The 12401-nt window shown below is 41.7% G+C and overlaps 1 protein-coding gene across 12 annotated transcripts in view; it reads left to right on the top strand.

Annotated features, from left to right (window-relative positions):
- RhoGAP19D (Rho GTPase activating protein at 19D) overlaps positions 1 to 12401 on the top strand; it is a 101444-nt gene that overhangs the window by 70536 nt on the left and 18507 nt on the right. For 4 of the 12 annotated variants that reach the window (XM_069135536.1, XM_046624246.2, XM_046624253.2 and 1 more), the window contains 9 exons: positions 1927 to 2091; positions 3157 to 3399; positions 4230 to 5931; positions 6416 to 6502; positions 7187 to 7381; positions 8404 to 8724; positions 9780 to 9854; positions 10761 to 10878; positions 11831 to 11938. In XM_069135536.1, the coding sequence (XP_068991637.1) occupies positions 1927 to 2091; positions 3157 to 3399; positions 4230 to 5931; positions 6416 to 6502; positions 7187 to 7381; positions 8404 to 8724; positions 9780 to 9854; positions 10761 to 10878; positions 11831 to 11938 (3014 nt within the window). The remainder of the gene's footprint in view (positions 1 to 1926; positions 2092 to 3156; positions 3400 to 4229; positions 5932 to 6415; positions 6503 to 7186; positions 7382 to 8403; positions 8725 to 9779; positions 9855 to 10760; positions 10879 to 11830; positions 11939 to 12401) is intronic. The other 8 variants (XM_069135535.1, XM_069135538.1, XM_069135541.1 and 5 more) reach the window with 8 other exon arrangements.

The raw sequence follows: 12401 nt of genomic DNA, 5'->3' as shown, positions 1-12401 counted from the left end.
CCTCCGAAGTTTCTCGTGCAATATGTACGATACACCTCGCATGCAAATCTTGTTGCATATAATTGCAATATATCTTCCACACGGATTACCAGCAGCTGCAGCCGCTGCTATTCGATGTATCGAACCTTAAGGTACGAACTTTTACGCCTCTCGAAGATTGCGACGAAGAAGGCGGCTTTCAACTTCCCCTTAATTTTAAATAACAGATAAACAAGGGGCGATATTACGATCCGACATCGTTTTTTCTGAACAATTTTCGCACTCACGTGAATTGGATCAAATATTTCAATATAATTCGAAAAAGAATCTAAAAACTAAAAGAAGAGAAGAGAAAGGTGAAGGCGGAAAAGAAAGCTGGGCGGGTGATTTTCTTCCTCGGGTCTAAAGATACGACGAAAAGAGAGAATGAAAAATTATTTAACCAATCGCAATGTGTCACGGACCGTCGGATATAATTTCGGCACACGTGGTTTAATACACACGCGGAGTCGAGGTTTATAACAACTGCATCAACTTGACGCGCTTGTACGTGCACCACCGCTATCAGGGGATGGCCTAGAGGGGGATTCGAGGAGGCTGAAAACCGGCTTGATTACCGCGCTGGTAACACCTACGCGAATCGGTGTATGTCGGACATGCATATTCTGCATGGCCAGCCGGTGCTATATTTAGAAACAACACAACGCGCCGCCGTTGAGAAGCTCCGAGCTCTCCTTTACTTGTCCCACCGTCACTTACGTTCGTACCGCGGACTGCCGCAGGTATCGGACCATTATTTAAACATTTTTTCACCAATCGTTGCCGTAATCATCGTTTTCCGAACTTGTACCCACTTCGCTAGTGAAGCTGAAACCGTCAGCCAGACGCGTTAAATTTTTTAGAAATAGAAACACGCAGCTCAGTTTTATCCTCGTAATTGTACAAAAGTGTTGGCGGTTCGAGGTATTTCACAAAATTTGTCACGCTCGTTATTCACTGCCTTATTTGAATGAACTTTGGAATCTTTGCTGATAATTCTGGCTCTCAGCTTCAGCCTCGTCTTGCACTCCGAAAAAGCTTATACGTTAAAGTTTTGTATTCTCCTCAATTTGGTCGGATCAGTGGACAATGAACAAATACTCCGTCGTTCGTTCCAATCACATTCTTCAAAACAATGTATTATAACCCATCAATCGCGTGCCGATGAATGATGTCCGAAACCTGATGAAACCTTTTGTTCAACAACGAACGTCCGTCCGTTACGGTCAAGCACTTTGTCAAATGAAAAATACACGTCTTTGGCTTCTCTTGAATGAAAATTTTCCACACTATCCGTGGGACGGGTTCCTGGGAGTCACTGGGTTAAAAAATAGAAAAAAAAAAGAAGGAACGTATCCTGGGGACGCGTTTTTTAACACGTGACGACCGTTAACGCCGGGCAATCGAGTCGCTAATCAGCTGGCTGGTCCACCTCGTACATCGTGCACGTCGGCTTTGCGGACTGCAATTCGTTACCGTTCCGAACCCCTCGCGTTCGGTTATAGACTTGCGGATATGCGGTCGACGTATCCTGCACATGACTACCATTCTGCCGCGGTCTATAAATGACTCGTATTTTCGATCATTAATCGTACGAATGATTTTTAAAAAACCTTTCCACTTTAAAGAATGTTAAAATTGATTGGAATAATTCTGAGAATCCAATGAAAGGAATATCATAATTCGTGTATCTGGTCACGTACAAGACGATTCATCGTCGCGTCTCCGATTTTCTTTCGAAGAGATCGTCGCAGTCGTGAATCAACAATCACGTTTTTCACGTGGCATTGCGCGGACCGTTTCATCGGTACGAAGAGAAATCTTTCCGCTTGGTTTGAGATCTCCTATTTCAGCCACCTAATATACGCTTGGCGATTCTGTTATTGGTAATTAATCGTTGTTTTTCAGGTTGGCCACGCATCGCCACCTCCGCCAGCACCGAATAACGCCAACCAACGAGAAAGCTTGCCGGCTCCGTCCCGTGGACCGAGAACTCTTCTTCTTCGACGTGGTGAAAATGGCTTCGGATTCACTCTGCGACACTTCATCGTCTACCCGCCCGAGTCCTGCTACGTAAGTCGGATAAAAACAAATTTACTCGGTAACCGCGCGTTCGTCGTTTTCTACCGAAATTAAATCGTTTATCACGAACGATCGACACTGGACAGAAAAAAAATTCGAGAAAGTCGATCGAGGCTGCTGCTCAAGGGGGGGAGGGGGTTTCATTTTCTTTAAAAAAAAAGAAAAAACTATGGTTTTAGACCGTCCAAGATGTACACCTCACCCCCTTAATGGGGGTTTAAAACTGCAGTTCTCACGTCGAAAATGACTAAACGCGGTTGCTCCAGTGATATACGATTTAATTAAAGATCGTCCTTGGCTCTCCCTTATTACACTCGTGCCTGTATATCTGTATACAAGAGTTACACGTATCGGCAAGTTGAGAACCGGACGAATTGCGTATCGGTAGCCGATCGTATCGGAAGACCACGTTCTTAATTGTCAGTGGCCATCGGGCTGTGCCCGTTGTACCTCGATCCCTTGCCATCTCCTTCTACCACTGCAAGGTCTTGCAGGCTATTCGAGTACGCGCGTATAAGACGCATAAATTTTTGTCTACCTACCTCATACGTCTCTGCCTTCGTGTATTTTACTCCCCCTCTCCTTCTGCCCGCATCCTCTTCTGGTGTAATATGCCGTTCCCCATATACCTTGTGGGGAGATAATTAATACTCGAATGACCTGAAATGTTTTTCTGCACGGTACAAAGTTGCACCGAGTAGGCATACGCGCGAGTGAATACCTACACGTGTGTGTGTGTGTGTATATATATATGTATACACATGATACACCGTACCTACGCTCTTTATTTCCATTTAACGAAGGCTGCAGAAGTCTTTGGTAGCGTTTCGTGTATTCGCATCTCTCCCTATATTGTCTCGTTGTTGTTTCGAAAACATATAACGCGTAACCCGCAGGCTGCCGAGTGAAATCGAAGGACGCGTTTCGCAATCATTTCGCGAAACAAACTATTATAGGATTCGGTAACGTTGTCCTGACGGATGATGAAAAATGTGCGACAGATACGGAAATGAAAATAAAAAATTAGTAACCGTCGACTTTTTTCCAATTAATCAGCAGATGTTACCGGGACACGAGCGGGCCAGGATTGACGAGCCGATGGACACGATCTTCGTGAAACAGGTACGCGCCAATTCTCCGGCATCGGAAGCCGGGCTTCGGACAGGGGATCGAGTCGCGTCCGTCGACGGGGTGCCGACGAGGGGCGAGCAGTACGCTCGCGTGGTCCAGAGGATACAGCAGGCGGGTCCTTGGCTACGTCTAATCGTCGTTTCCAAGGACGACGACATTTTGCAACGGGTGAGAATTCCTTTTTCACGCGTTTACAATGGAGAGATCTTTCGACCTTTGATAGATTTCGGGGTAGCCACCTGGAAAACTTGGAAAACACGAAAGTGTCGGGGTATTTTTAATTTGCTCATGGAATAAACTGAAAATATCAGTTATGCAGTCGTGGGAGTTGGATATGATTTTTTTGAGGTACGGCAAGGTTACTTTTTTTTCGTTAAGAAAACACAAATTTAATTCGATTTGAATTTGAAACGAATAAGCTCAACGATTTAGGCTTTGGTGACTCACCAGAATTGGGGAAATGTCGGAGGAAACTGGGTCTTGGATCGTGGAAAAAATCTCATAATGTCGTGGAATTTTGTTCCCGAAAATTTGTGGCTATCCTGAGTTTTCTCGGCGCGGTGTAACCTACGTTAAGAAATATCTCCGGGGACTTTTTTTTCTCTTTGAACCTTCACCTCTCGATGATAACGAAATGTTTGTAATGCGTACAGAATGGTTAGGAGGGCATAATTGGATCCGGTTCGTCGCACCGTGATATTCGCAGCCTGTGTTTGATCGGCTTAGCGCTACTATTGCCGTAATGAATCCTTACGTCCGACAGACTGAGGAGAGGCAGGGTATCGATTCAATTATAGAATCCGGAGTAAATTCAATTCCCCTGCCATTGCAACAACGCGATTCGTTTTTAATTGGCTTGTACGCGGTGTTTCTGTGGGGGGAAAAAATACGAATTCGACTCGGGCGATATTTCTGTCTTCTGATGTAAAAAATTTTCTCGAGATATTACGATCAAGTGTAACGTATTTGTTTAACCGATTATTTCTTTCATCGTACAGTATTTTGGTGAAACGGCACACAATCCCGAAACGAATCAACGACCTCGACTTCGCTCGCCGGACAGAACGTCGCAGAAGCAAAGGAGATCGACGAGCATGATACCAGGTCCGACACCCAGGAGCCGACAATCCTGGGTCTGTTCTCCACCGGGTTCCGAAAACCAGGGTACAACCCTTCATCCGTACAAACAACAGAGAGAAGAAGTCTACAAGGATACTAAAATGCTAGCACCGACGCAGCGGAGGCCTCTGGAGGCTCACAATCAGGAGACGCTCTACGACCATCCGGAGCGACCGCAGAGACGGCAGAAAGAACAGCAAAATCAAATTCCCCAGCCGTTCAGACAGCCGCCGGATTCGAGATTTGACTTGTACGACAGAACGAGGCCCGAGTCGATATACTCGAGGCCGTCGAACACCGAGCAAATCTACGACAGGATAAAGGACCCGATTTACGAGAGGGTCCGACCCTCGGACGTGATCAGCAAATCGCTCGATCAGTATCCAATGTCCAGGGCTGAACCTCAGGTGCCGATTTACAGACCTGGAAGAAGGGTCGTCAGCCGGAGAGCCAGCGAAGGCAGCGGAATGGCCAGCGAACTCGAGTCTCAGGCCTACGGTAGCATGGACGCCCTCAAGTCCAGCACTCCTGGTTCCCGGCTGAGCATGGAGTCCAGGAGGGATTCGAGCCCTGCCAGCAAGGAGAGTCTCTCCTCGTACGACTCGAATTCAACCCTGACCGGCAACGAGTACTCCGACGATTCTGTTATCATGAACAGATTGAGGCGGAGCTTTGAACAGAAAGAGGAGTTTCTCAGGCGACCGAGTCAGCCGATCGGATGGCTCACACCCGAGGAGGAGTCGAAGCGTATTCAAAGGGAGTTTTACGCAAGGCCGCAAAAACTTCAACGACAAGTATGGCCTCCCAACGAACAGCAGGCCAGTAGACGGCAACATTCTCCGACGAGAAACTCCGTTGAGAGAAATACCAGGGCTCCCAAACCTACGAATCAAAGTTTGCAGAGAGTTAGAGGTGATTTGGACAGCGAAACTGAGTATTCTAATCAGCTTGACGGAGAGAACGACGACGACGTCGACGACAACGACGATGACGACGAAGATGACGGAGATCAGCCTGGCATAGAGGAGATTCAGGCGAAACGTGATCAGTTTTATTCCTCTCTTTACGACAGCAACGGTCAGTTCGTTAAAGAAAATCATTTCAAGTACGGACCGCCTGTCGCAGGAAACAATGGCAATAAGATTAACAACGACGCGCAGTTCAGATCTTCGAATACGAGGAGCGGCAACAAGGCTGCCTTTGTAACGACGCTGTCGAGGATACACGAGAATGTCACGTCGAACCAGCAGGGTGGTGGTCAGGATTTGAGGAACGGAACTTCGTCTCTTCCCTCCTCGCCCGGACCGGAAAAGAAAAATAACGATAAATTTTCCGTACCGCCTCAAGGATTACAGATTGTGTCTCGCAGGGCTAAGCAGTTTGAGTCGGGACGACTGCTCAGCGACGATGACGAGCCGACTAGTGATAGAACTAATTTGTACAAAAGTGAATTATCTAGGTTATCAAGTAAACGAAGTGTTCCTAATGTGGCTGTTAGAAAAAGAGAATTTGAATCCAAAGCTGAGGCCAGAGAACCAAGGAGAATACCAGCTCATCGAGAGAGCAAATCACTCGAGTCCGGTATGTTATAATGTTATCACATTTGTTGTTTTCTGTTATCAAAACTTTGCGATTAGCTTTCGTTTTTTCTTCTTATCTATTTGCTCAGTTTATTGTCTCCTATCGCAGGCCTTGAATTGAAGTGGCTAAAAATAATCTGGGTCAGTTTTTTTCATTCAAACACACAAGGTCACTGGAAATTACTTTTCGGGTGAAAAAATATCTCTGTGAAAAAAAAAAAAAAACAATCAAGATTTTGATAATCTGGTCGCTGATGTAATATCGTTCACTATTTTTTTTCAAACAATAGACGAGTGGAAAGCTTTGATTAACTCTTACCAGTTCGAAATGGAATTTTCACAGACAGATATTTTCAGGGTGACGCGGTTGACCGTGACAAAATTGGGTTAACCGTTATCTGTACTTTGTAATTACAGTAAATATAAAGTATTTACGTATAATATAATATATGAATAACAAAACATTGTGGTCTATATGCATATAGGGAGAGAATTGTCGGGGAATAGAGTTATTCCTGTAGGCAGCAAGTACATCCATTGCGAACCGCCGGCTGGATATAGGGAAATAAGAGGTAGATGAACGTGTCAAGTTCAGACCTGTATTGTCGATGTACTTAATAGTGTGTTTATCGTGGCAGTTTATGTAACATGTGTCCGTATCATTAACTCGTCTTTCATACTTGATGAACGTTTGACGTTCGTAAAACGTCAGGAAGACACTACGAAGCATATCATCGCAGAGCATGTCTCATCGTTCCTTTTCTCATGCTTTGTAACGTATATCTGTCTCGTCAGTTAACGTGTCAACATCGTATTCTCACAGTGATCATAAAATTTCCCATTATCGGAAATCATTCGAAACCCAGGGGTAAATCACTTTGAAAAATTAGAGAGAAAGATGGATTTCGCACGACTTCAAACGACAGACGTTAAACAGTGATTAACCCCTCGGTAAACACCATAAATCTTTACTCGAAAATTCATCCGAAATTCTATTCATCCATTTCATTAATTCTATCCACTTATCGGCAGAAGTTTTCTAGACATTTTCGCGTCTTGAACGAGCAGCAGTCATCCACGTACTTCTCTGCCTGTCAGAAACTCCTGCCTTTGAAATTAGAGTTTGTGGATTTTCTTGTAATTATGTGTAGTTGTTTCTACAATGGGTGTTATAAACTCGCTGTGTATCTCGCCTTGTAGTTATGTAATTTCAAACTCATTTAGAATCGTCGAAGTATATTATAAATTTTTCGCAGAAATGCCCGCGATGGAAACTGAATCCATGCATCTAAGGGCACGAAGTAACAGCGCGGAGTCTTGGGAGGCAGCGAATAGCACATCGCGACGAAATGCAAGGCACACTTGGCAGACGGAAGTCGAAGAGGAAGATGCGAAAAGAAACAAGGCTAAGCGTCAAGACAGTTACTTACAGGCGGTTAAAGCCCAGCTTGGTGAGTCATACTTGTAACATTTGCAAATATATTTTTGTCTGTAACCCTTATTTTTAGAGAGACACTGCACCATCATTCCCAGTATGTTTTAACTAGATCATTTCTATATACCTAAATGCCAAGATATTTGGCAGTGCGTCATTATTTATTGTTTGTAGCTAATTTTTTTCAAACCCACTTCGTGTTGTACCTAAAAATGGGTAGTTTTTGATTTAGAAAACCGGCAATTAAGTATTTTTCAAATTCTCTTCATCATCACACTTCACCGTCGCCATCCTTGATTGAAACATTTAAATTTATCTTTTATTATTGATCAACGATGGTGATTTTTATTCGAACTGATTTTTTAATCCATTTTTGGAGGGCTCAGCTATAGTTGAACCTCATTGATTTGATTTTCTGGATTTTTGTTATTTTCATCCATTTCGCATGATGATTGTTTAAGAAGTGGATAAATTTTGTTTTCTTTTCTATCCGAATTATTATTGACGAGAATAAAAGCATGAATTGATAGAAAAACGTGTGGGGTTACTGATTGTGAATGTGCAAATGAAATAACAGTCTGCGTAGTTTATTTGCACAGATAAAATATTTTGCGTACGGGTATACCGTATAAAATTTTTATTCGTTTTCCTTTTTCTTTACTTTCTTTTCTGTTTTTTTTTTTATTTTCAATCAAATTTCACGAAATTGCCCGCTTTTGAATATAACTGTAAATGTTCGAAGGAGTATGAAAATGTTGATCGAAAGAACTTGATTAAAAAAAAAAAAAAAAAACGCGACTTTTCTCCGAAGATGAATCACCTTTACTGTTTAACTTGAATATTTTTGTAATGGAATAATTTGTCACATTTGTTTCACGCTCACCACAAATATTTGTCATTTATCGTTGGTCAATTGCAAGTTGAAAAATCGTCGACCGCATCTACAAAAATGAAATTGCAAAATTACTCATTTCACGTGTATATTTTCCACATTAATTTCATCGATTGTTGGGATGTGTGTGTGTGTGCAAACGACAGAGCGAGCACCCCAGCAAAGTCTGATGCGACGTCAAGACGCGATCCGCGAGGGTAACGCCGACGTCGACGGTCAACAAGTGTCTAAAACCGAGGATCCAAACGACCCGCTATTTCCCACGCCAATATTAGACCTGAATCAGAATTCCGAGACAAATAAGACAACCCCGAATATAATCGTTAGCTCGCCTCAGCCAGTCAGGCCCAATCAACTTTCCATCTCGAATCCTCTGAGACCCTCGGAAAGCCCAGAGAACGGCTCTGGCTTCCTTACACCTGCAGATACTGACGTGGAGACCCCAGAAGGCATTTCTCAGATCCTAGGTCAGGATTTATTTTTTATCTTTTCGTTTATCGACAGTCTTTTTTCGTCTGTTCCTCAACCTTTCGTTTCTCTTTCGTTTTTATTTTATCGTCTCGTTGTTCTTGTCCACCTTTTTCTTTCGTTTTAACAATTTTAACACACGATTTTTTTTTTTTTTTTTTTTTAATTTTGGTTTTTCTTACACGTTATAATTACACTCGTAACAATCTCTCGTCAAAACGATATTTGTTTGTTACAACGCTTGCCGTATTAATCATAACAACTGCCGGTGTTACAGGGTGATAGAAGGTGAAGAGCGATTGAAGTTATGTTACATGCTTTGAATTTGTTTCAATGTTCGTTTTATGTATGAACCGAGTTAAACCTGTTACCAATTTTCCGGCACAATATAAACAAAACTAACATTCTCACCTATATTCAAATCGAATTTAAACCAAAAACTTTACATAATCGACATCGGTCAGGGCTGAGAGGAAACAGAAAGAATGTGCATGACGAAAAAAAAAAAAAATGATTTATTCGATCGTAAAATTTTTCATCGCATTGCTTGTGGTAATTTTTATCTGCTAAACGTAGTAACATTTATTAATGCTGTCGCATTTTTAATCGCATGATCAGATAACTAATAATACAATAATATTCACTTGACATTCCAATATATCTACATGCATGTGTTTGTTTCTCATTATATTGTTTAGATATAATTGTATTCTTTTTTGCGGCAAGTATATGTTTATACAGCAAATTTAAAATTAAGAAAGTGTTTGATTGGTTTTGATGTATAGGTATGCTGGTATAACGTTTAAATATTTGTAACGATAGTCTGATAACTTTTGTGCATCGATATAATCGCAAAATAATGTGAAAATCGGAGAAGGGCGTTCGAATACGTGCGCATACCATCGACTGCACAAATCACGCATACCTGGGAGATGTTGACGTCGAAGTTGATGTTAATTTTTTATTTATTTTGTTTTTTAATGTTAATAACGTTTGTTTGCGAGTGTGCGCGCTTTAACGCTGATATACACGTTTCCGCGTCCGCTTTTTACAGTTCCTGCACCAGTCCCATCGCCGACGAACGGCGTGGTTATCAGGCGACAGAAGTGCTCTAAGGCCCAGCAGAACAGTAAGTTATTAATAATACATGTGTCTAACATCGATGCAGCAATTCGAACGATTCGAGGTGACAAAGAAAAAATCAGTATTTTACATCGACTCGTGCCCATTGTCCAAGAAACAAAGCTTTTTTTGTTCTTCGGTTTGTTCGTTGCCGCTGCTGCTGCCGCTGCTGCTGTTGCTGCAATTAGTGATAATGTTTTTCTCATCGCTTTGTCATCGCAAGTCAATTCTCGTAATCGGCGAACATCACACGCACAATATTACATACAATATTATACTGTACGAATATGATGTGTCATCGTACGTTTGTTTACCCAATGACTAACTTCCCATTTCTTCACGTCGAGGTTTCGTTTCTCGTTATCGTATTCGTACCTACCTATCTTAGTCCGGCCTGCATACTTCCATTCGGTAGTTTTCCACACATACTACGGATAGAAATGTGTGGGTACGAATTGTGGCGAAAACCGGCTCGGTGTGGCAATTAGTAATTATCTTGAATTTCGTTATCCGTGAACGCGTTTATCTACGATTATGGCGGTTCGGTATGGGAAACATTGAACAGTCTCGATACAGGATATCACTTCTTTACGTATTACAGCTTGTAAGGCGCAAGAGTGCGTCGGTCGCGTTTTTACCTTCTTTCTTTCTTTCTTTCTGCCGTTGCGGAAATTCATTTTTCAACATCAAAATCTTACATATATATATATTTCTATGCATAAATTGTGAACTTTGTGGACTGCGTTTGCGGTTGTGCACGGTTTATTCTTCAGTGTTCGTTTTATTTTACTAATGTTAGTTTTGACTTTGTTCTTTATTTTTTTCTAACCAACCGTGTTAGTCAAACAAACACGTTATATCCTGTTATAACCATTGACGTTTCTTTTTTTTTTTATTATCTTCTATCTATCAGATGACGAGGATCGAGCGACCAGGAGAGTTTCCTACCTGAAAGCTACGTGGAGTGAACGCATGCACGTCGACAGTGATCTTGAGCTCTCAGACTCCGAGCCAGTTCTCGCTTTAAGAAGGTAAGAAAGAAACGGTCCTTACAGCTGTCTATATATTTTTTTTTTTCTTATGTTCATTTTATATACGATTTTTGTATCTAACCGCAGGTAAATAATGTCGCGCGATTTTCCACACCCAGAGAAATGTTTTTTTTTCTTTCTTTTTGTTGAAATTGGTTTTTTATATTTACGTAAACATACGATACTACGAAGCTCGATAATCAATGAAGGAAACGCTGATGAGATAGATTTTCTCTGGGTGTGCACACTCATAATTTTTTGCTAATTGATATACATATTGCGATTTTATGTAACGACGATGTTCTGTTTGCAAACGTGAATCTCTGCAATTATCCATGTTCAGCAGCGCCCTGTTTCTTCTTCTTCTTCTTGTGTTTTTACCACTTATATTATTATTCTTTACCCTCGCAATTAATTTGCAAATGTTTTTTTCTTCCAAACACGCACGTATACACTGCACATCCGACGTGCGTTCTTTGATCTTTGATAACTAACGGGGGATATACCGCTGAACCTCTGATTAATCAATCATGTCGCCTTTAATCGTGTTTGAAAAAAAAATCGTGTTAATCTTCGTTCGTTTTTTTTTTTTTTCCTTGTCGCTGTTTCCTGCATCTCCGAAAATCTATCGTCGTGTTTAACCCCTTGAGTCACACATTATTGTGGTGAGTCAAACTTTATAACAAGACGGTATTTGAAAATTGTTGGGGTGGCTGATTGCGAAACTGAAATCAGATTTCAAAAATTCAAAATTGCGGATCCAGTATCCTGGATCCAACATGGCGGATGAGAATTAAAAATTTGATTTGATACTGTCAAAAAACTTTCGATAATGAGACTGGGAAAGAAAGGGAGAAAAATGAAAGAAATAAACGTGAAATGAAGTGTATAAAAAAAATGAATAAACAAACGAGGAGCATGCACATGGACATGACAATGAGCCCGGTTCCAGCGCCCACAGGCGATGGCGTCCGCCCCTCTTTCCCGGGGACATAACACCCCTACGACGCATCTTCGAGGATGTAACACAGGCGGCGTCGCTCCATCGTCACTCGCATCGGTGAGACCCCGCCTGTCCACCTGTGTCTGCTTACTTCACATCCACCTGCGTATAGATGTATATATATGGGCCAGTTCGCACCATTTCGACAAGGCTTGTTTGACCATTTCGCTTTTTTTTTTTCTTTTTTTGAGATTCTCCCGACACCGTTTTTATTTTACACAACTTTTTAAAACCGTGTTGTTGTTCGACACAATTTAAAAATCTGACACAATTCCAAAGAGTCGCGTATTAGGTATCAAAATGTTTAAGCTTAGAACCGAAATGGATACTTGTTACTGTTTTCAAATTTTTCAAAAAAAAAAAAAAAAAAGAAAAACTGCAAATGTTATAATGGTTACGAAAAAATTGAAAATTTTTCAAAATATGACGTCACGTAAGAAAATATGCCAGCAGCAATCTATGGTAAAGTGACCGCCGCTTCTAATTTTTTTAACGCGGTAATTTGTTCGGGCAAAGCTTG

The sequence above is a fragment of the Neodiprion pinetum genome, chromosome 4, assembly GCF_021155775.2.
Source record: "Neodiprion pinetum isolate iyNeoPine1 chromosome 4, iyNeoPine1.2, whole genome shotgun sequence".
NCBI classification, from domain to species: Eukaryota; Metazoa; Arthropoda; class Insecta; order Hymenoptera; family Diprionidae; genus Neodiprion; species Neodiprion pinetum.
This window is presented reverse-complemented; position numbering and strand designations above follow the sequence as displayed.